This window comes from Taurulus bubalis, assembly GCF_910589615.1.
Source record: "Taurulus bubalis genome assembly, chromosome: 4".
NCBI classification, from domain to species: domain Eukaryota; kingdom Metazoa; phylum Chordata; class Actinopteri; order Perciformes; family Cottidae; genus Taurulus; species Taurulus bubalis.
Window position 1 is genome coordinate 3,976,785 of NC_136592.1, and position 24,899 is coordinate 4,001,683.

The 24,899-nt window shown below is 44.6% G+C and overlaps 1 protein-coding gene across 2 annotated transcripts; it reads right to left on the minus strand.

The window, feature by feature from the left end:
• Nucleotides 1-206: 206 nt before the first annotated feature.
• Nucleotides 207-24,748, minus strand: eprs1 (glutamyl-prolyl-tRNA synthetase 1). Of its 2 annotated transcripts, XM_079217114.1 has the most exons (36): nt 24,642-24,748; nt 19,922-20,006; nt 19,691-19,790; nt 19,446-19,602; nt 19,191-19,327; nt 18,975-19,069; nt 18,751-18,877; nt 18,068-18,260; nt 17,799-17,970; nt 17,391-17,624; nt 17,104-17,188; nt 16,671-16,730; nt 12,309-12,419; nt 11,762-11,898; nt 11,468-11,675; nt 11,264-11,376; nt 11,040-11,157; nt 10,357-10,524; nt 10,090-10,257; nt 9,546-9,797; nt 8,102-8,398; nt 7,742-7,954; nt 7,376-7,606; nt 7,022-7,293; nt 4,572-4,623; nt 4,252-4,461; nt 4,042-4,114; nt 3,843-3,922; nt 3,604-3,705; nt 3,261-3,416; nt 2,920-3,117; nt 2,632-2,805; nt 2,293-2,453; nt 1,813-1,891; nt 1,654-1,718; nt 207-1,114 (listed from the first exon to the last, which is right to left on the minus strand). In XM_079217114.1, the coding sequence occupies exons 1-36, from the start codon at nt 24,682-24,684 to the stop codon at nt 964-966; spliced, it is 5,277 nt and encodes a 1,758-aa protein (XP_079073240.1). In that variant the 5' UTR covers nt 24,685-24,748; the 3' UTR covers nt 207-963. The 2 variants fall into 2 exon arrangements, with proteins under 2 accessions (XP_079073240.1, XP_079073241.1); XM_079217115.1 differs by lacking the exon at nt 9,546-9,797.
• Nucleotides 24,749-24,899: the final 151 nt, after the last annotated feature.

Below are 24,899 nucleotides of genomic sequence, written 5' to 3' on the forward strand. Positions count from 1 at the left end.
TCAAAATAAAAGCCGCATTTAGGAGCACATGGGAGAAGCATACTTCATTTGCATTTACAGGGCAGCGCTGGTGGGCTTATCGACCCTTCAAAATAATTTACATTTGACATGTGTAATACTTGCATTTCTTTCTTTTTCCTGCCACTGCCCTCAAACACAAATGATTCATATCCTGGATAAAAAACAACAACACAGGGAAGTCTGTCATGGAAATAACTTTATAATGGACAAGTTGTAGAGTTTATCAACCGGAGAGTATTGACAGGTGATTACATTAATATTTACCATATTCAGTTCCTCACAGCTTTATGTCATTTGGCTTTAGGTGGATCTGAGGAATTCATAATTAGTCGAGTCATGATCCAGTCATACAGAAAGAGCAGGGCTTTGAGAATAATACCACATCTACAAGAAGAGTACCTGCAGAGTTCCTGAGACCGTTTGGCTGAGAGATGGGACTTTTCCCCAGTTTGTTTTTTGAGAATTTTTCCCGATTTCAAAAAGGTGCAGACCATATGAATATATGAACTGTTGAGAACAGTTACTTCCTACTGTCTTTTGACAGTGTTGAGTAGGAACTTATAAAAAAATATCAAACCTGAAAGGATAGGAAAGATTTTATATTTTCCTAATTTCTGTTTTTTACTTCCGATGCTCATACAAACCACTGCAGGTCAGATAGTGTTCTTTAGGTAAGACCTTTAAAGAGCAATGAGCCATGTGGGAGAGAAGCAGTGCCACACAACCATCGTCTCTCATAACGGAATTCAAAGAGTAAACGGTTTATTCACCTCCACTTTCTTCCAGATGCGTTCATAACTATGTTAACATGTTTAAAAAAAAGATACTCGTTATCTTCCCAGTCTAATACCATAGTCCACCCGTCACCCTATATGCTAACAAGAGATCAGACACAAAGAAATAGATGAGAGAAGGTAGATGTTCATCCCCGTGCTCCAGCGCTCAGTAGCTGCGTCCGAACAGCGTGTAGTACTGAGCCGGCTCCTTGCCGCTGACGCACGTCTGGCCGGGCTGCAGCGTCTTCAGCGGTGAGAAGGGGATGCAGAGGCTCTTGGCTCCCATGGAAGGAGCTCCAGGCTCCAGGTCCTGGTCCCTACAGGAAACAGCAAACACAACGGTGTCTTTTCAGGGTTGAAATTTAAAACACAAAAGCAAAATGCCTTTTAAACACCATGGTACCTATATAGGGTGAGGCGGACCTGAAACTTCTATTTTTGCTGTGTTTCAATCTTTATTTACTCTTAACTAGTAACATATATACTAATATTTACACATCTGAACAAAAGCTCACATGGGTTGCCTTTATTATAACACCTACATTATTCAAATAGCCCTTGTGGTTGCAGAGATACACCCTTTTTAGTTTGGGTATGTTATTTCGAGCAGAATCCTAAAAAATACCTCAGTTTTTAAAAAGGTTAACATGGGACAATAATATTTAACATTTGGCATAGAAAAAAAACCCTGATGTGAATGGAATAAATGATATAGTACTAAATATAACTAAATAAATAACCTGAATCTTGAATACATGTCTTGAAAATTATTTTTTTTACACCCGGGTGTGTTTATTGCATATGTATATATAAGCGTCAACTCAAATCGTTTCAGCCAGTGACATGTTGGACGTACTTGGCAGTGGTTTTCTTGATCCAATCCTCGCACTCAATTCCTCCACAGAACGGGATCTGGACAATCTACGAAGCAAGGAAAATGTCCCGTCAGTCACTCACTCAGGCGAGAGACGGAACACGATGAACCGTTGTGTGCTGCACGGCTCGTGCTCCTCACCTTGTTCTGGTCCAACTCCCTCTGGAACTGTTCCATCGTGTCCGCGGCCACCATGTTCCTCTTCAGGTCGTCCGAAGCTCTGACAAGCACACAAACACTTCCGTCAATCTCCTTGTGCGTTTATGAACACCACGTAAAGCATCTCTTGATTCTGCTGCAATTCTGTGTATTCTCATTTCACAGCTGGATCTGTCAGTCTGTGGACATCATTTATGACTCAATGTCGCCCCCAGCTGGTTCGGAGGGGGGAAACACAATCATTTTAAACCTGCAATAAGCGTCCAATTGTCTTGCATGACAGGAAGACACATGGTGTTAAAATCCTTTCAGTGAGATTCAGAGCAGGTGAGAAAGGTTTCACTGCAGCTTTTTCTCCCCATAACAACAAAAACATGCCTTTCTGTGGTCAGTTGTACTTGAATGCTAATATGTCAAGTTGTCTGCAGAGTCTGACCTTAGTGGGAAAGTGCTGCATCTTACTTGTTGAACAGGCTGTTCTGGATGTCCTCCAACAGGGCGACCAACCTCTTCTCCACCTCGGCCTCCGGAATGGTCACCTTTGCGCCCGAGTCTCTCCTCACCGCGACGCACTGACGCTGCTGCATGTCCTTAGGACCCACTTCCAGACGGATAGGAACTCCCTGGACGAAAGCACGCAGACAAAGACACACAGAGATAGAAACAACAAAGAGAGAGAGATACAGTCACGATCAATGCCTTCACAGCAATCTGGGCTCTTATCTTCTACTTGTCTCATATTGAAGCCTTCAGATGAAGCACTTCATTAGCTACCACGGTGATCGTCGTGTTATTTCTGACCTTGAGCTCCCAGTGGTTGAACTTCCACCCTGGAGAGTAATTGTCTCTGAGGTCAGATTTCACCCTGACGTCGACGCCCTGCAGCCTGTTCTTGTATTTAGTGCACTGGGTCAACACCGCCTCCTTCTCCTCCTCCGGCAGGGAGGCAGTGAGCCCACATGGGATGATGACAACCTGGAAAACACGACATTTTTAACAAGTGCTGTACTGGGTATGTCACAACACATTTGTCAGTTAATCTGCTGTATTTCCATGTCTGTGTGTGTGTGTGTGTGCGCGTGTGTCTACCTGTAGGCAGGCCACCCTGGGTGGCAGTACGAGTCCCATGTTGTCTCCGTGGACCATGGTGAGAACGCCGATGGTCCTGGTTGTGATTCCCCAGGAGTTCTGGAAAACCAGCTGTTTCTCACCCGGCTTCTTCGGATCCTCAAAGGTGATCTCGAACATCTTGGCGAAGTTCTGACCCAGATGGTGAGACGTCGCACCCTGAAGGAAGCACAAGGCAATGCAATGTTTATTTTGTTCTAAAACATCAACTCTGAGCAATCGCTGTCTGACTGCATGAGGATTTGGAATAAAAAGAATAGAAACGTTATCATGAACGCCTGTGGACCAGCGCACCACAGTACCTGGATGGCTCGGCCGCTGGCAGAGATGAATGCCTCCACAGTGGTGGTGTAATCTCCTCCAGCAAACTTCTCCTTCTCAGTCTTCCTTCCCTTCACCACGGGGATGGCCATCAGCTCCTCGTACACCCGGGCATACAGATCCAGGATCTGAAGCACCTGCAGATACATCATGTGGAAAGCAGACAACATCTTAGTTTTGCACAATACAGCACAGGTACAAATGTACGCGCTGGAAATTGTACACATCTCGGCGCAGATACTTCAAGAACACTTCTGGTGTATTGCATCACAGGTGACGGACAGAGGCGTGCTCATGGTAGACGTAACGCAGCGAGGCCGTTACCTCCTCAGCCGCCTCCTCTTTGGTGGCAAAGGCCGAATGTCCCTCCTGCCACAGGAACTCTCTCGTCCTCAGGAAGGGCTGGGGGTGTTTGAACTCCCATCTCTGGAGGGAGAAAGCAGACGTCAGTCTTCTGTGGACCGACTTTCTCTAACAAGCTTAAATCACGAAGTAAAGATGCACAAGTGGGAGGTGTGGAATGGCAATCGCCGATGAAGATGTGACTGTAGCAGGAAACTGACCACGACGTTACACCACTGGTTGAGTTTGATTGGCAGGTCTCTGTGGGACTGGACCCATTTAGCGTAGGCCGGGTACATCGCTGAAGCAAAATCAAAAACAGACCACAGGTTCATATGGAACAGCAAAACCGTGAATAAAAAAAAGCTGTTTACATATTGAGTTCATTGCATGTGTCCACTGAAGAGTGGTGGTTCAGACCTGTCTCACTGGTGGGTCTGACAGCAATGGGCTCCGCCAACTCGGTCTTTCCTGACCGGGTTACCCAGGCAACCTGACAAAGATGACGACATCACCATTATTATGTTATATGATTATTAAAAGTTGTGCAGTCATACTGTTCATTGTCTCATCGTTTCAGTAAAGTACACTTCTGTTATTTCTATTTCGTATGCTTCAACGTCCTTTTACCTCTGGAGCAAAATCTTCGATGTGGGATTTCTCCTTCTCCAGGGCCGCCTGCGAGACGAACATGGGGAAGTAGCAGTTCTCCACGCCCATTTTCCTGATCTCCCGGTTAAAGAAGTCTTGAATGGCCTCCCAGATGGAGTAGGACCAGGGCCGCAGCACGTAGCAGCCGCTAACGTCATAGTACTCGATCATCTCCGCTTTAGTGATGACCTGGAGGGGAGGAGCAACATTACATTGAGAAGGAATCTTCAAAAAGACATTTCTATGTTTTAAATGGCTTTTTTCTGGACGTAGAACAAGGTTTTATTGGGGTAAATCACCTGAGAGTACCAGTCAGCCAGATTCTCCTCTTTCTTGGCCTCCAAGCCCAACCTGCCGGGAGACAGACGACAACATTAGTGTGATGCAACCTTCAAATTAAGAGATCCAAAACACTGCAAAACAACACATATTAAAGTGAACTGTGCGCTACGGGTTTTTATTTTGTTAATCGCATAATTACATTTATTATTTTCGGTTGTGGACGTCAGATTGTTTTTGTCTCCGCTCAAACTGTTATATTTAGCTCACTGAAAGAATAGTGTCAAATTAAAAAGGCAGTGGTGATGAAGCGATGCCAAATACAGTCGCAGAGCAATATGGGAAATGAACACGACAACTCCAATGTCAGGCCATGCCTCCCGGTTAGTTAGTCTAGACGGTCTACAGGTTAAGGCTGTATCGAACGTCCTTTTTTTACTTTCAAACTTCTGTTGAGGTTTTTGGAATGAAGCTTAGATTGTCATCCCACTTAAAAGGGAAAATACTTTTTTGTGTTATTGTGGTGGTATAAATGGATCTTATGTTGTTGATAGATTGCTGCTTGACCCCGTTAATACAGGTGTGCCATCCTTTGAGTGCGGCAAGCGACAGAGCAATCTGCTTTTGGCCTCAGTAAAACTGTAGGTTTTGAAAGGCTTAACGCCAACAAACGTGGATTGACAACATGTGAATTTTGGAAACAATTCCATCCACCTTTTTTTGCAATATAGTTTGTCAACTACCCCTGAAATGTACTTCTACAAATAGTGTAACATAAATAATATGAGTGTGGCCTTCATCTTTATCTGTCACTGTGCAGAACCACTGGGTTTGAACAAACGATTCGATACAGCCCTCGTGCAGGTACAAGAGTACTCAAGTGCATTAACTGAAACAAAAACACAGCCATTGCCAGCGCAGACCATGCAACTCAAAGCTAACATCGGTAGCAGCAAAGCCAGCAAACCGGCTTCCAACTGCTAACTGACACCACAGAGATGGAGCCGCACCATAAAGGCAACAAGCTTGATCTCCATTATCGGGGCGATTGTGTGATCGTGATTATAAGTCTTTATCTGAGGAACAGAAGTTTTTATACTTTTGCATCTTTGATCAAAACCGTATCAACTTCAGAAGGTCTTGAGGGTTTAAGGGTGCTGATGTGTTTGGTATTTACTCTGGATAGAAAACCATGCAGAATGTATGTATGTATGTATGTATGTATGTATGTATGTATATATATATATATATATATATATGTATATATATATATATATATATATTTGTGCAGGGTATCAAGGAGCGATCACGTTTCATCCACAAGGCCTCCAGCAGACTACAAGCACTGATCAAGCAGAGGAAAAACACACCAACCATTAAAAACTCACCAAATGTGAAAACAAAAAAGACAAAAACCTTCTTCAGTCGTTAAGCAACTGTAGCAGAGGGTTGTTACAGACGATCCGTCTTCAGTGTCCAGGTAAGATATCCAAGCATGTGCCTCTGTCCCCACAACGCGTCACCGCTCCGGTATTTGTTTAAAGACCAAAAATGTATAACTCACGGCACCGTGCGGTTTAAATAAAGCTACCCGCTGAATGTTCACTGTCTTGTGGTAACAATCCAACTCTTTCAGTGCAAAACAAAAGCCTCTTCCTGATGAAGCGTCTTATTCAACAAACTACAATGTGTCTAAAACAGAAAGGGCAGTTCAAAGACACTTTCTCGCCATGCATCTGTTCATCTAGCTGCCTTTCCACCCGATGACCTTTCTTCAGTCTGCAGAGCCTTGCCGCCCATATGGGATGACGGAGAAATACTTCCACTATAGTTAGACGTCAGAAAAGAACTGACAGCAGGTTGATGTTTATAAAATCATGTGGGAGGTTAAATCTGCACTAACATAGAAAGACGTTCAAGAGTTCAAAGTAGAAACGCTGACTTCAGATGCAAAAAGTACAACAACATTTTGTTCCTCGGTATTAGCGCTACACATCTGCAACTCTGAACTAGTAGGAGGTGCAGTATTTGTTTTAGTCCTGGCCAATTCTACTGACTTTAGAAAAAAAAATTGGTTTGGCACAGAATTAAGCAAAAAAAAAAACAACACATCATAATCATTTAAATATATTTTTCAATGAAAATATTAATGTAGAAATGATCATTCTCTCTAATATCGCAAATCATATCGCAATTGCAACAACAGTCAAAAACAAAAACACTTAAGATGTACTTTTTTAATGGTTCAGCCCTACCAAGTATCCTTATAATGATGTTCACAGTATTGATTGTCATAAGTAATAGGATTTGATCTAAAATCAGATACAACTCACCATTATGGAGCCCATGTTATACTAAACATTGTGGTGGCTGGTAACACTTCACTGCCAGATGAAGAAAAGGCTAGTTTGTCGTCATCAGGATCTACTTCTTAACCCCTCTCCTTCCATCTCCGTTCCCAGTCTCTCACCGTGTTTGTTTCTTAGGTCCTTGACCCTCTCCTGGGCCTCCTGCTCCTCCTGAAGCCTCCTTGCCCTGGTTGGCCTTGTCTCCTTTACCCTTCTTCCCTCCTCCTGGTCCTCCTCCTCCCTGTTTCTCAGACTTGTTCTCCCTCTCCTTGCGGTTTTTGTCCTCTCCTCCAGTGGCTCCAGCAGCGGCCACTGGTTTGTAGTCCTGTCCAGTAAGCGTCTTGTACTGGCCCTTCAGGTCCAGGAGGGTCTTCACGGCTTCATCCACCTGGTCCTGAAATGGAAACAGAGTTGTTGTTCCTTTCCTCTCCAGCACTCGCCGCTTATTTAACTCCACTCTGTGATTTTCTCCTTACCTTGGGGGCCTTCTCGGATTTCAACTTCCTCACTCGCTCTCCCTGTTGGGTCACCTGGGACAAGAGGTCATCGACCTGCGGGGGAGAGCTGGACTTGGTCGAGGGAGAGCTGGACTGAGTCTGAGCTTGGCTACCTGGGGCTTGTAATCCGGGTTTGTACTCCTGTCCGGTCTGCTGTTTATACTCTGCCTTTAGAGCCAACAGCTGCTTCACTGCAGCCTCCACCTGGTCCTGATGAACAGCAGGAAGAGAACCAGTTAGTCCTAGCATCAGCGACAGCTATGGGACTAGCCGAACATATAAAGACTCCGAAAGCAGGGAAAACACTGGTGGTAGTAGTTGTGATGCTGCAGTTTATAGTCTCACCTTGGAGGCCTTTTCGACCTTCAGCTTCCTGACCACGTCTCCCTGCTCAGAGACCTTCTCATACAGGCCGGTGGCAGCAGGGGCAGAGCTAGGATTGTTCTGGACCTGGGCTTTCTGGACTGGGGCCGCACCAGGTTTGTACTCCTGGCCTGTGACCTGTTTGTACTCGGCCTTCAGGGCGAGCAGCTGCTTCACTGCAGCCTCCACCTGGTCCTGGTAAAACAGCCAGCACGAAGAAAACCATTTAGTCCGAGTTTCAGTGACAGTTGCGGGACTAGCTGAAATTGTAATGACTTGCCGGGCAAACACTGGTAGTAGATGGATGTGTAGTAGTTGTGATGCTGCAGTTTATAGTCTCACCTTGGAGGCCTTTTCGACCTTCAGCTTCCTGACCACTTCTCCCTGCTCAGAGACCTTCTCATACAGGCCGGTGGCAGCAGGGGCGGAGCTAGGATTGTTCTGGACCTGGGCTTTCTGGACTGGAGCCTGGGCTTTCTGGACTGGAGCCTGGGCTTTCTGGACTGGAGCCTGGGCTTTCTGGACTGGAGCCTGGGCTTTCTGGACTGGAGCCGCTACAGGCTTGTAGTCCTGGCCTGTGGCCTGTTTGTACTCGGCCTTCAGGGCGAGCAGCTGCTTCACTGCAGCCTCCACCTGGTCCTGGGGACACACGGACAAGGATACTGTGACTCACTTCATAATTGTATTATCCTGTAATGGGTAAACATTGTCGTATCAACACATGTGCATAATTAGCAAAAGCACCGGGTAAACATATTCATATTCCGATGATGAAAACCACTGGCCAGGTCAGCTCAAGTTTAGCCCCGATGTCGCGTCTACGTATCAACTGATATTAGACTATTATAACGCAACATTTGCTTGTTGGTCTTTGGCTCTGGTTAGACATCTACTAAACTTCACCGAGAGCCCACATCTATCTGTGTTTTAGCAAAAGGGTCAAACAGCAATAAGACATATAATAGAACGTTTCCATTGTAGCCCAGCTGGTAGCAAAGAACAGCTGTTTGTTTTTCCATTTTATGGACAGAGGAAAATGTAGAGGCAGTTTCGAAAATGCGTAAGCGAAAGAGGTACGACATGCAGCAAAGGTCCAGCAAAGTTGAGATCGAAACGGGGACTTAGCGGTTATGTGACATGCACTGTAACCATGCAGGGTCCCTTCCTCATATGTTTTACTAAGACTCGTCTTTTCATAATCCTGTTAGACAATCAATACATTAAGCATTTCAAATAAGACAAAAAACAGGCCTCGTTGTGTTACTTCAAGGACCGTAATGTAGATTTTTTTATGTTGATTAACTGAACCACACATACTCTATTATACAGGTATTTCCATGAACTTTTCTAAACTTTCTGGGTTTACTTATTTTTCCAGAACTTCTCCGGGGCCTTAAAATTACTATTTTCAATTTCCATGACCTTTCTGTTTTCTATATTAGATTGTGGCTTTACTTATTGTATTGTAATGATTGACTGAATAAAACACATACTACTTTTCAAGGTTTCTCATGACCTGTAACAGAGCAGAGATGAACTCGTGAACCTGAAATGATTCCTACCGCTATCTAGTCAAGTTCATTTTAATGGCATTAAAGGCATTTTGGTGATCTTAGAAATGTGAAATCGATTAGTTTTTTTAATTAGTTTTTATGGTGTTTGTATGAGTAATGAGATACTCTTTATTAGGGAGAATAAATAGCTACTTGCAGCATATCAATTTGCATAATTCTGCTTTATTTTTACGTTCCGTCACTTTGTCATTCTCTACCGTCGGCTTGAATACCTTGGGGGCTTTTTCAGACTTCAGTTTCCTCACATTCTCCCCCTGTTGTGAAACACGCTCATACAGGCCAGAAGAAGAGCAGGAGGAAGAAGAAGAGGAGGAGGAGGAGGAGGAGGAAGAGGCCGCAGGAGATGGAGCAGAAGAGAAGGCAGGAGCGGAAGGAGCCATCCCAGGTTTGTAATCTTGACCAGTCATCTTTTTAAACTCCGCCTTGAGCGCGAGGAGCTGCTTCACTGCGACGTCAATCTGGTCCTGGTGCCATCAACAAACCAGCTTATTGTTGCAGGTAGTTATGGATACACTTGATTGGCATGCAAACGACTTGGGGACATGCGCACGGACGGGATAAACCATGAGGGACACGAGCAGCGAGCGACCAGACAAACGACTTTGGACAGGAGAATTCAACATGAGGACACGAGGGATGACTGGATGAATAACTCGATGAGCACAAGATCAACGACTGATTGGTGGATGTAGACATGACGAGTGAGTGGACAAGCAGAAGTGGACACGTTCAGTTATTAGACAAACATCCAGCTACCTTTGGCGCCTTCTCTGCCTTCAGCTTCCTGACCAGCTCGCCCTGCTGGGTAACTTGGGTGAACGGACAAGAGGCGGAGTCTGTTGATGTGGTGGGCGGGACTGGATCAGAGGTGGGCGGGGCCATGCCCGGTTTGTAGTCCGTACCGGTCTGCTGCTTAAACTGCACCTGCAGAGAGAGAGAGAGAGAGAGAGAGAGTAAGAATGCGATAGCAAACATTTGAATAAACGAGAGTCTTCTCATTGCTTTTCATCCCAACTGACGTACCTTTAGAGAGAGCAGCTGCTGAACGGCCTTCTCCACTTCGTCTTTAGGAGCCTTTGCAACCTTTAGTTGACGGACAGCTTCACCTTGTGCTACAATGCTCGAGAACAAGTCACTGGCTGAGGTTGCGACAGGCGCTGGGGCAGCTTTGGCAGGGGTGGAGGAGGCAGGCTGAGGCGAGAACAAAGGGCAGATTTGAAAACACAGAAGAAGAGCAAGAACCCGGCACCAGACGTCAAAGAGATGAATGCAAGTTCCTTTTCTCTTTCACTCTACTAGTAGATTTGGACTCAAAGCCCATCTATTCTTAGTCTAGCGATCATTTGACCAACCTTTGCATTACTGGTTGGACCAGTTAGCGATCACTCGTGCTCAGGTTCCTGCTTCTATTGCTGTTGACGTCCCAACACAGCTAACTCCTCTCACAACTTCTATCTGTTCGCAGTCCAGGGCCGAACACCCCTTTTCCCTTCTTAAGACTATGGAGTGATCTTCCTACATCATTTTACGTCCACAATTAGTGGATGCTCAGAAACAAAAGAGTGCACAAAATAGTCAACAAGCTGATTGAGGAGAGTGCTGCTCTACACTGCTGTGGGATTATTAATTTAAGAGGTTTTATACACTGATTACAAGTCTGATTTGCAGATATAATTGGGCTTAAGGTTTTCTTCAAAAGCACTAACTGTTTTGCTGGAGGCCTGGCTCTTGCTCTTGTCCTTGGATCCAGCCGTCGGCATCTCCTTGGTGTGTCCATCGGGAATGTAGAGCAGCACACAGGGACTCTCCTTGCAGCTGTTAGGACTGAAGACGTTAACCGCAGTTAGAAACAGAGCAACGTGGTGAGATACAAGTATTTGTTGATCTCCAAGAAATTGGGTGGTTTAATCAAACAAATCCTTCCCCTCACCTGACGGCCTCGTAAGGCTGGTCACAGATGTAGAAGCCCCGCCTCTGGAGCTGGATGATGTCACCTTTCTTCAGGCTCTGCAGACAAGGATCGCCGAGCATCTTCTCCTCCAGCTGAGAAAACGACAACGAGGCGATCAACCAAAACAAAACATTTGAAAAATGACAAATGCGAGACGAAGAAGGCGTTCGTCGCAGAGCAGACCTTGCTGTTTTTATTGATGTATTCCTTGAAGTCGTCGTCTTTGGTGATGACGGCCTTGGAGATGAGAGGCAGGTAGTTGATGCAGATGGTGGGCAGCAGCGGGGCACTGTTGGTGTCGGCCAGCCACGTGATCTTCGTCGTCTTCTTGAAGTCCTTGTTCTCCAGGTTCAGGCGAGCCTCCATGGACACCACCTTAGCGTCGGCGCCCCTTTAGCAGTGAGAAAGTGTGCGTTTCGTTACTTTCACGCGTCTCTCCGCGACTCTCCGGATAAGCTGAACAATGACCCTACATACTTGTTGATCTTGGTGATGATGAGGTTGCCCCAGTTGATGAAGGTGACCATCTCCCCCTCTGCGAATGTCTCAGCATCGGCTCCTTCAACCAGAACTCGAGGTCCGTACCAAACCTTCTTCATGCCCACCTCTGCGTTCTGGGTGGACACAGACATGAGATCAGAGCGGCCTCTTAAAGCTCCACGTGTCTAACAGTGACATTACAGTGTTGTTTGTAACAAAGACGCTGAACTGAATCGCTATTCAAGTCATGTGAAGACACCAACAGGTCACTGAGCTTCTTCATGGGGTGTGAACAACACATCCACCTCCTGTTTTCACTTCTACCACAGAACAAGGATCTAAATGCTTTGCATGAACTTAAGAGCAGTTAGCATTATGTCCTCCAAGAAATGCAAGGAGGGAAAAATACAGGTGCTGAACAAAACAGAAGATGATATGGCAAGAAGTAGCATCAACTGAATTTGTTTGAATGTCCTGCATTAGAAATGTTTACAGGCACAAACATCACAAGTTGGAGGTCTGCTGATTGCGGTGTTGCTCTAACCTTGGGGTGTTTGGCCACCTCCTTTATCTCCTCTGTAGCCTCTGAGACGGAGACAGGAACCACGTAGGAGCTGCACAGAGCTGTGTACCTGGGAGCTACCGGGTCAATGACCTAACACAAGACACGCGCACACACACACACACACACACACACACACACACACGCACACACACACACAGGTCAGTGAAAGAAGCAGTAATCTCTCCACACAAAATGCTGTGTAATGAAAGGACAAAGCAGAGAAGGATGCAACTTTTCTTCAAAATCAAATAAAAAATGGAAAGACAAATGAACCCAGCTCAGAAGCTGACAAACGGAGAAAGCGTGACGCACAAGAAGACGAGTGGAGGAAGAAAAGCGGATTTCATGAGCGAAATCATGATCGTAAGCAGTCGAGGGAAACAAGCTTTTCTTCAGCCGCCTTTCACTATTTTACCAGCCAGCTGTTAGTGTTTAAGAGCCCAAATGATGGGCTGAATGATTTGCAGAAGCAGATCAACAAACTACATTTTAAACCAGACGATCACAGAGAAGCGTCGGCGGATACTTCAATGCAAACTACTTCACAGCATTATAGTCCTGCGCTCTAACAATGATGCAACGGAACCGGTGGAAAAGCTCAGTTTACTCAGAATATAAAACCAGACACAATTATACATTTGCATGCTCATTCAAACATTAACCAGTGTGAGGCACTTTTGAAAGCTCACGTCAAGGAATGAACATGTTAAATAAAAGTGGATATACTTAAAAAATGAAGAGGAAAACGTCTCAAGTCCTCGCTCAAAAAGTTGCAATGGATTAAATAAAGGATGAAGGGGAGGGAATAGATGAGAGGAACACATTAAGTGAGGAGGATGTAACACTACTGTCTCTGCTTTTTAAATACATTTAGCAGTTTATGTAACTAGTCGGTTTTGTACAGATTCAAGCCTGAGTTTTTTAAATCCCTCTGTTAATTCTAGCCATCTTACTCCCAAATCATTCTGCGGCTGCGGACTAGAACATCCGGACAATGCAGTCTCACTGTAGTAGTTCAAATAGTTCCCTTAACTGGTTTGGTGTTTGAGCAAATGTTATTCTTTTTTTATTCGGTTCCATTTTAATATTAACACGGACAACTAAACCCCCAAAAATGTCTCAACAGCTCCATTCCGCCTCCAACAGTTACATGGACTTTCTCCAAAGCCAAAGCAAGCAGGCGGATCACTACGTTTACGTCAACATTGTTCACAATCAGCTTAAATGTCTGGGCAATAATCCAATATGATGAACACACACATCGGGATGAAAGCTTAAATCGAGATATCGCGTTACACAACTGATAACAAGCACACACCAACTCAAATTGTTCTCTAGAATTTCACTTGAAATTGCTCTGTTCATTTTACACTAAATTTCTTAATTAAATGAGTGTACGTATAAATACGTACTTCTTCAAACTAAAATAATCTTTACCATGTGGTTGTTTCAAACAGACTCATTCATTGAACTACCAAAAAAAACAATATATCATTAATTATCTATACGATATAAACTATAGCGGGATCGAAGATGTCAGCCTTAGATGAATGAACCAAATGGCTTCAAAGAGGCCCACCTTGACCAATCGCACACATTTATGTGCCTTGTTACTAGGGATGGGTATCGTTTGGGTTTTTTCCGATACCGGTGCTAAACCGATACTTTTAAAACGATACCGGTGCCTGAACCGATACTTTTTTTATTGCCAAGGCAATTTTTTTTCTTCAAATTGAACAATATTATTAACTGTTGAAAGTATACTATAGATATAAATAAATAAGTACATTCAAAACACACTTCAAACTACAGCTTCAAACCTTTGAACTTCAAACTATAAAAATATATATTTAAAAAAAGAACAGACAAGCATCAGGTGGCCTGATGGGACCGTGTGCAACAGAGCTCAGACACTGTTGGATCCTAAAACTGCTGCTTTACTGGACTACACGTCATCATTAATATCAACTGGAGAGATTTGTTCCATCAAGCCGAGGACGGACGTTCAAAAGCTCGTGCTTGTGTCTTCAGCGATCTCTGTGTGCGCACACTGTGTGTGTGTGTGTGTGTGTGTGTGTGTGTGTGTGTGTGTGTGTGTGCGCGCTGGAAGCCCCGCCCCCTCGAGCCCCGCTCTGCATGCAGGCGGACAGAGAGCAGAGCAGCGAGTGCGCTCTGATCCGCTATTTTAATAATCGTTTTTAGCGTGCGGGCACCGCGCTACCTTTTTAGTATCTATATACCGTGCAACTTTACAGAGTAGTGTAAAAAAAAAAGTATTTAAATCGGCTCAGGCACCGGAAGGAAGCACCGAAATCTGCGTCTCTTTTCGGTCCGGTAGGTACCGGACGTGTTGTTCTCGGTACCCAACCCTACTTGTTACAAGATGAGCAGCCATTTCAGAGTTTTAGAGAGTCCAACATAAAATAACTAGTTTTCCTATCACTTGTCCTTTCTTCTTTACTGCATCAATGAGGTCAGGCGTCAGCTTTAAACCAGCACCTGGGAGCTGGCGGAGGCTCCCGGTGTCTTTCACATCTCTCTGACTTCCTGCTACAAAAACTCTGCTGTCCTTTGCTTTCTAACACCGTTCGTTCTTCGACAGGTAACCGGTCATTATTTGGATGCGCTATACACCTGATCGGTTGGTAAAACAGTGAAGGCTGCTGGCGGACGTTCAGATAAACCGGCCCATGACGACAGCGGGGAGGAAGTGGGTGGAAATGAGCAAGAGGAGGTGGGGGAGTACCTTCAGACAGCTAATTGGCAGCTTGGAAACAGAAGAGTGAGATGCTGTTTAATGTCAGATACAGGGAGGGAGGAAGAGAGAGAGAGGAGAGGTAGAGACACATTTACATAGAATGGAACGTTTACATTATTTCCCCTCACTGCTTTTACACCTTCCTGTTTTTGTTTGTTAGGAGAGTTTCCATCTCGAGCCGCCGCCGACTCCTGTCCTGAACTCCATCTAGTCTCTTCTGCATCTGTCTAGGAACCCATCGGCTATCTGTCTGATGCAGCTAGGCAGTTATTTCTGGGGCTGCGGATATCCGGATGACAGATATCCGGACCAAGACTAACTTTTCCGTCCTCGTTTACTGTCTGATTAGCAAAGAGTTGAGAGTTGACGTCTCATCTATAAAAACCTATTTGCAAAGGAATGCAGATAAATTAAATCAAAAGGCTTCTAAAAAGAGCTCTGTTTATCTGCATACAAATGAAAGCTCAAAGTAAAAACGGGAAAAATATTATATAAATAAAATGTAGAAATGTAATTCTCTACTTTAGGGATCCAATGTACCTTTTTTCTGTTGTCCCAAAACTATTGTATGGGCTCAAAATATCAAGGGAACAAGAGGAGGAGCTCAGAGGTGCCAGCAGAAGACCTTTGAAGGAGTGACTTAATAACAAATGCATCCCATGTTCACTGAACTCAGAGGCCTTAGCTTAATATGTCACCATCAAACACAAGCAACTGTGAAGAATGTCACAGACACATTGAAATATGAGCGGCTGTTCCAGCATATCGAAATATTGGCAAGTTGACGTAAAGAAGCTTTGGGGTCATGAAACTGTCTCAAGAGGGCAGGAAGGAGTGCGTTAAACATGCATATGAAGCCAAAGTTTGCCTTTAAGTGTCAACCTGATGACGGCAACGTTCATCAATACTTTGGGAGCTCTTCTAGGTCCAAAACTACGGTCTGACTCTCCCAAGATTAGTATGCTGTCTCTGTTTATGTGCACTTTTAAACTCGACTCTGGGATGAAGCAGCGACTGCCAGCGAGGAAAACCACACAGAGGAAAGCAATACTGGTGTCCAGACAGATGACAATGGGGACAACAAAACACGACTACAATCAAATGTGGGACATGAAATGGGGCGACTGGCTAGTTTATTTGAAGTTTTCAGTGTTGGGGGGGTGGGGGTATGGAGGCTGGAGGTAATGAGGCAGGAAACCGGGGAGCAAATGAAAGCGCTCAACAGAATGAGAAGAGCGAAGCAGAAAGAAGCCATGCCAGCAGCGAACCCACGGCTCATTCTCTGAACCGCTGTCAATCACAGTGTCAGATTCATTCAGGACATGCTACCAGACGAGCCAATCAAACACACAATTAGCCCGCATTCTTCAAAACTAGCACATTACACAAATGCCAGTGATTAAAAAAATGTCTGCAGTCGTATCTTACGAGATACAGTTCAGCGATGGCCGTACAGACGGATCCTTAAAACATTTTTAAATGATGCGTACATTGAGCCACGTTCAATGTCAGAATCATTCAGTAAGTGTACAGCGAGGTGCGATCGGGCTTAGATGCGAGATGACAAAAGAAAGAAAGTGTACCTTCTTGTTGAAGGCCCAGATCTTGTCCCACTCCATGTTCACCACTGACCGGGATCCACCCTGGAAGGAGGCGGATGAAGGAAAAACACGTTTTTAACTGATGCAAAAAGCCTTTTTCACTACATGGAATAGGGAAGATATAATTAATTAGATTTGCCAACTCTCTTAAGTCCTTGATTTTTACATTGTGACACTCAAAAGCAGAAACAAAAAAAGGTAATTATGTCATCTATGGAATCATGTACACAATGTTTAAAAGTATAATAAACCCATGTGAAAATGAAATAAAAACTATATATTTTCCTTTGGTCTGGCAAAGAGGTGAGAATGTCATCTCTTGTTTATTCTTTATCTGCATTTATCAACTCCCGTCTATGTTTTAGAGAGGACTCGTGGCTTTTGCGCTGCCCGTCCCTAACGTTGACAGATGTACCTGGGCTGCTATGAACTGTTTCAGACCCTCAACGGTCATTCCTCTCCTCAGGACTCCTCTGACAGTGGGGAAGCGAGGGTCATCCCTGGAAGACGAGATGAGAAAAGTCAAAGGGGAACATGGGGCGTAGAGAGGGGGTAAAGAGAAGAAGAGAGGCGTAAAGGGGGGATCGGGGGACAGGGAGTGGTAGAGGAGGTTGTGAAAGAGGGAACAGAAGGAATAGACGGCTCAAATGTTCCGGATAGACACACAACTAAGCATCAGTCAACAGATAACTCAAAACCTACCATCCATCGACGTATCCCTGTTCGACAAACCAGGTGAGCTTCCTCTTGGACAGCACCGTGTTGTTGAGGTTGAGTCGGGCGTACTCCCAGATGTAAGGCTTCCGGAGGCGCAGCGCGTCGATTATCCAGTAGAACTGCTCGTCGCGATCGTGGTACTCGGTGGTCCTGAGGGCGTGGGTCACGTCCTCCAAACTGTCCACGATGGGACAGGCAAAGTCATATGTCGGGTAGACGCTGGAAAGAACGATGGGGACAGTTTGAACAATGAATACTTGGAGGGTATTTCAATATGCCCAATACGTGAGGTAAATACTCCAGATGTTGAAGTGAAATTTAGTTTTTTATATTTAAAATCATGAGGACTAATAATGTAGCCCGCCCCTCCCTGGACTTATTTAAGTCAAGTACTTGTAGGTGCTTCCGGTGCGAGGGTGAGGAGCGGTCTTGCAGCGGTAGAGGGTGGGGTCTCTCAGACATCCGTTGTTGGAGTTCATGTCGATCTTGGCCCGCATGCAGCAGGTCTTACCGCTCTCCGTCCCAGCTTTCATCTCAGACCACATCTTCATGTTCTGCTCCACCGCTACAGAAGGGTCGGGAGAGAAGGTGTCACTTTAGAGAGTTCCTCAAACTCGCATTTCAATATTCACTGTGACTGGGGAACGAGGCACGTCTCGTACTGTTATTTCTGCATTTGGACTCGGCGCGCTGCTCCCTCTCCAGCTTCATCTGCTCAGGCGGCGTGTTGTCGATGTAGGCTTTGCCCTCAGACAGCAGCTGTTCCCCGAATCCCATTATGGTGACAAAATGGTCGCTGGTGTAGGTGAACTGGTCTGGTTTGATCTGGAGCATGGCGATATCTTCCAGGATCACCTGAGAAGCAATAAACACAAGTAGAAATAAGAACACAAAACCTGAATTAGAAAGAGACATTACTATTTCCTTCCCGGACGTATGGAAATAACAGGGTTCATGCACATTTTGACCAATGGATTTCCAGGACTTTTCCATGACTTTAAACCAAATTTCCATGACCAAACATTTAGTGAAATCTGGGACATGAAAAAGTGAGAAAATTGTGAGAAGATTCCAAAGCATACAGTAAACCTTAAAGGACACAAATGAATGAGACAATAGTTTGATTAAAAGAACAAACATTTATATAGATGCCTGTATGTATGCCTGCTTATATTTTGAGCGTATTTACAAATATAACACATTTCCATGATTTTTCCAAACCTTTAGGGATTTTATTTTTTTCAAGGACTTTTCCAGGCCTGGAATAACCATTTTAAAATTCCATGACTTTTCCAGGTTTTCCATGACCGTAAGAACCCTGAAATAAGTAATTCACATGTCTTACCTTCTCAAAGTCCTCCTTCTCCTTCTCAGGGTTGGTGTCGTCGAAGCGCATGATGAGCTTGCCTTTGAACGTGATCTGGTAGTGCTGGTTAAGCAGAGCAGCCTTAGCATGGCCGATGTGCAGGTATCTGGCCACAGAGAGATAGACAATTGGTCCCCGTTAGGAAAGGTACTAAATGACCATGTGTAATGTGAACCTCTCCTAAATTCCAGATCAAAACTCACCCGCTGGCCTCGGGAGGGAATCGAACCACCACCTTGCCCATCTCAGCTCCTGGCAATTCCACAAACTTGCCAAGGTCTTGCTTCTTCTCATCCAACTGTCAATCAGGGACACAAAGCAGTCAACGCGGATAGTCAAGTACAGTGAGCATAAACACGCTCCAAATATTTTTAACATTAAATCACAAATCGCTTAATAACGGCTGAAATAACACTCACGTTGGATTTGCTCAATGGAGCTTTCTTACTGGCATACTTGTTTCCCACAGCGGTGAAGGGAACCTGTGAGCTCAGGAAAGAGAACCAGCGGTTGACGTGGGAGAAGGACTTGCCCTGGCTTGGCCATTCCCCGTGACCTGCAGAGAAACAACCACAATCTGTCGTGCTCCATTTGACCGTTTAAGACCACATGAAAACAGACAAACGGACAGAGACAATGTTCCAAACTGGTGCATCCTGTATGGTACTACTGACCTTTGAGGGCAGCCCAGATGGACAGGTCAGCCAGGGTGAGGGTATGTCCAACCAGGAAGGTCCGCAGGGATAGGGCCTTATCCAATTCCACCAGCGCTTTGCTTAAAGCAGGCGGACCACACAGCCGCTGAGCACTGAACTCCAACCAGTGGTCGACCTGCAGGTACCAGACAGTTTCTCAAATGAGGGGAGAAGATCCCTGAGAAAGAGAGAAAGTCCCTGAACAAGCAAAAACCCACACACACCTCAGTCTGCTCCATCATGTTGGCTCCGTAGAGGCCAAGAGCGGGAGCCACTCGGGCCAAGTACCGACTGATAGAGTTGGCATCGTTGAACTGGATCGCACTGAGGGAGGGAAAGGGCGCACAGAGTAGAAATAAATAAGAAATAATTTTTAAAAACACCAAAATGTAAGAACTTTTTCGACAAGTATGCAGAATTGGAGCTCATCGAGCAACTTCAGCTATGTCACCCACTCTGAGACGTGAAGCTGGGTGTCTTTCCCTTCCTCCACTGACACCTGCACACTGCCCTTCACATGCTCCGCTGTCAGAAGCGCTCCTGCAGGACAGAGGAGAAGATTCAGTGTTAAGAGTTTGTTGTGAGGCTGTGTCAACACGACTGAACAGCCTAAACCAGCTGCAGTCAATTCTGTTTCAGAGAAACTAAAGGAGTTAAGTCGAGGGCAATTGGACTGGCTTTTGGATTCTTAAAAGTGTATTTGGTGCAGAACAACCTTGACCCATATGACTGTCAATCTTCACATCCATTTTGGTTTGAGAACCAGTTGAACTGGTCCTGTGATGCAAAGCATGCTCACTCCAGTGTGTCATGATACTCTGTAAAATGCGATCTCTCTAGATCAGTGGTTCTCAACATTTTTTCAGTGATGTACCCCCTGTGAAATATTACTGACGAGTGCAAAATCATTTTTGGCTGAAAAAAAGATGTAATACACAGCGCTGCGCCATCAGTGTCTGATTTAATATAGAATATATACAATACAGTTTATGAACTTACACTTATATTTTATTAAATAACTATTTTTAAAGGATTTTTGAATGGATGCTAATTTTTAATATATATTTTTGTAATCTTACGTTGGAGAACCACTGCTCTAGAGGTACTGCCTGCCTTACGCAGTCATTTCCCAACGTGTTAGTACTCGAGTGGCTTTGCATGAAACCCCTTGCGATGCCATGGACTTGATGTCAATACATATACATATTATGGAGCATCAGCTCGAAGCGTGACCAATAGATCCTCGGAGGATCCACAGACAATTCTCTGGGATGAGGAAAAAAACAAGTGAGGCAAACCTTAAAAATGTTAGCAAGTTATAAAAAAGAAGAAGTAACCATTCAAATACAAAATTAACTATGTAGTTCAGCATGCATTTATACGTCGCCTTCTGACCACTAAAAATAATTTACACTACATGCCAACATTTACCCTCGCCATACACACATTAAATTTAATTTAGCTGACGTTTTATCCAAAGCGACTTACAATAAGTACATTCAACCATGAGTACAAACTCAGAACAACAAGAATCAAGAAAGTACAATTTCTTCAACAAAGTTAAACTACAAAGTGCTATCAGTAAGTAATATTTAAGTGCCACTAAAGTGCTACTACGGTGTGAAGGGAATCTAATGATTTATATGTTGAACTGCCTTACTCTGATTAATGATTTATGTGTTGTACTGCCTTACTTTGACTAAAGTTTCATGTCCCGCTTATACTAAAGAATGTGCCTCGGAGTTGAGAAACCGCGACTGTCTGAGTTCTCACTCTGGTTTTAGTTCCAAAAACACGTTCCCTCTTGACCCTGGCTGAACAGGTCAAATAAAGGCCGCTGTGGCTTTATATGCGGATGCAACCGCAGTTTAACATAGAAAGCTTGCTTTTGGCCGTTAACGGTCTGGGATAGGGACATATATCTGGTTCCTGTCATGTAGAAGAAGTTCCGCTTCATACTCTCGGAATAGTGGCAAGTAGCATAACTCACCCTTGTGACCTTTAGATTAGACTGCGACAAATATGGAAGTCAGAAAGAGGAAGTCTTGCAGTAAGGAGATAAATATCCATTGCTCTTAGTGAACGGGGCCCACTCTCACTCTGGGGATGTGCTGGCTGTGTACAGCTTGTGTGCAGAGCAGACCATCCGGGGGGAGCTGAGTCCAAGCTTGTAATAGGTATGCATTCCATGTATGTGTAATAATGGCTTAAATAAATAACCTTGATTGTAATATAACCTGTACTGTCAATTCTTGAACACCCGAGGAATTTCCTGGAGAGGACAATTCCATCCCTTTAGGTCAGGGGTATTCAACTAAAATGTTAAGAGGTCCAGTTAGAGAAATTTTCTTGAAGCAAAGGTCCAGAAGATCATAATGTCTAACTATTTAGTGTGATATATATTTAAGTAGCCTGGTAGTTGTATCAACATCTGCATGTAATCAATACCTTTCAAATCAAATGAATTCAGTACGATTAAACCACTTTTAAACAATATTTATTATCACGTAACATAGAACTGGACTTATGTGTGACTGCAGATATGTATAATGTTCTCTCATGAACTAAATAAAAGTAGGGCTGCATTTAAAAATAAATACAAAATGAAAATGGTGCATGCAATAATAAATAATAATAATCAAATAAAGTGCTTAACTTCAGAACAATTAAATAAAGGGAGGAAAAGCTTAAATGTCCCCGTTTCTGTTTCAGTCTCAAACAATTTTACAGATAATAAATCTCAACACATCTTAACAATTTAACAGTTTTAGAGCATCACTCTTGCATCCCACTCCCCCACTATGTTGCTCAGTGGGAGAATTGAGCTCTAGCTTGTCCTGCCAGGACTTTAAACCTGGGCTTGAATGGAGTCAGGGCCATTCTCATGCACATGTGGAGGTGCTCATTGGTGAGCCTCGAACGATATTTATTTTTGATGATATTCATCGTGGAGAAAGCTGCCTCGCAGTTGTAGGTGGAGCCAAACATGGTCAAGATGTATATGGCAACTTTCCTCAGACCTGGAAAAGCTGTCTCAGGGACCGTTTGGAGCCAGAGAGTGGAAGGGTCAGTTCTTAGAAACTGGTTGGCTCAGGATCCTGATTGACTGTTCATATTGGGCTGTGAGGCCACTTATTTTCTGTGATCTCACTTCGGATTTGAGTGGGTATGTTTGTTCAAAAACCTTTATGTTTTGTCTCATAATGGCGTTTCACATTGCCACTTTTAATAAGTGCTACGGTTTCTGAACATATAAGACACACTGGTTTTGTGCTCCCTGTGGGAAGCATGAACAGAAATGAGTCTGTCCATTCCGGATTAAATGCTCTATTTTCGCTGTCAACTTTTCTTTTTTTGGAGAGCGACATTTGTTCCTTATGTTTATCTCCCTTTCGCTGTCTCACTCGCCTTTTTCTCAACTTTCTCCGGCGCAGTCGTCCTTTTCTCTCCCTTTGTTTTTAAAATGTATCGCTATCTTTCTTTTTATTTCTACCGTTTCAATGTGTAACCTGCCTCTAACTTTTTCATCTGTCTGCGCAGCGCTGCCTGTTGAGACGTAATGTTTACCGCCGAGAATGCATAGATTTGATTGGCTGAGTGGTATCACGTGGGATGGCTTAACTCGCATGCAATTGGTCTGTGCGTTTCCACATCCGCTAAACCACTACCGTAAAGACTGCAAAAGCTGCGCCGCGCCGCCGGGTAAAAAAATAAAAGCGCCCTGTCAGGTTTTAAATCATAACCTTCTGTTTCGGCTTGCGGTCCGGGTCCGGATGGGATGGCCTCTGGGTCCGGACCCGGACCGCCAGTTAGTGACCTATGCTTTAGGTGCTACCTTCCTTATTCAAGGTATAGTCGAAAAAGATCTGTTTTTAGTTTGCGATGGAAGATGTAGAGATTTTCTGCTGTCCTGATGTCAATGGGGAGCTCACTCCACCATTGAGGAGCCAGCACAGCAAACAGTCGTGACTTCGGCAGGCGGACTGGAGGAGCCGCTCTATCTCCTAAGCCACAGTCGCTCCAGGCTCTCAGCATTCCTGACTTGCCTTGTCTCACACCCTTACAGTACATCTCAACAGTCTGCCACGAATATGAATGTCTAGTTGAAGAGCTGCAGCAATGGTTTTTGCTTTTTCGGGGTCACAAAACTGAGTTTGTGGGCACCACTTCAACCACTGACCAACAATGTGGTCCAGCATTACAATTTCCAGGAGCGATTATGCAAAAATGATGCACCCCTCCACCCGACCCTCCACGTTTCACCACGCTTGCATCAGCCTGCTGTGTTGACTAGAAACGCACAGGGCGCTGTTCAGCAGCTGTCACTTGTGGTGCAGAAAGCACTCACCTCCCTTTGGAAAGCTTTGTCCTGGATTCAGTGAACAATCACACACTGATTAATGCATTTAGACAACATGTAACTATAGTCTTAATCCGAACCCACCCAGCTAACAGAAACTGTGTCAACTGATGCACAAAGTACGTGTGTGTGTGTGTGTGTGTGTGTTTTCTCCATGTGTCACTTCCAAGATCATAAAGCTTTTTAGGGGGTCCGTCATTGCGTTACATGTTGTTCGCAAGCATCCCACGCAGACGGGTGGAAAGCGGCCGCGTGAAGAGTAACGTGGCCGCTGTCATTAAAAGGTCTCACGTTACCGACCCGTCCACACGTCGTGGAGCCGAGTGCCACGACGACATCGTAGCTCTGTTAGCTTCGTGGAGCCGGTGGTGCAGACTCGTCAGCTGGCTAACGTCATGCATGTGAACTTATATGGACATACAGCTACTTTTAATTCTTATAGGCCTACAATTCACGTTACTTATGTGCGAAGTAAACAACATGGCTGCTTCGTTGTGCCTTCTCGAGTTGCTAACATTCGGCTGGTTGCAATACCAAAATTGGCACAAATACAAACAAAAAAAGTTAACTTTCAATATTGTCTTTTTCACAGTGGGTCTTCCGTGTCTACCAAACGGTAACGACAGGTCCAGAGTCTTTAATAGTCGTGGACAAAGCTATTACTTGTATTGTTATGACACGCAGATAAACGTTAAAGTGTTGGATATTTAAATAGGATTGTTCGCGGACACGTTAGCTTACAGCTAGCTAGCCAACTGTCACCCGACCCGGTGAAGAAGTATTTATTCGTGGGGGCCGCGAGGCTGCAAACTCACCGAGCGGCGGGTTGCTTCTGTTAATGGTGAGGTTTAACGCCATACTGCGGAGTCCTTCTTCCTTATAAAGGTGCTCTGTTTCAGAAACCAGTCCGGTAGACCCTCTCTCTCTCACTGCTAACCAGAGCACCACAGCGGAACCAGCGCGGCGCGAGAAAGAGACGTGCTGAGACCGAAGCGAACCAACAAAGTCATTGGTGTGCAATACTGCCACCTACTGGTCAGGAGTATGAACTGACGGGGTTCATACACATTCTG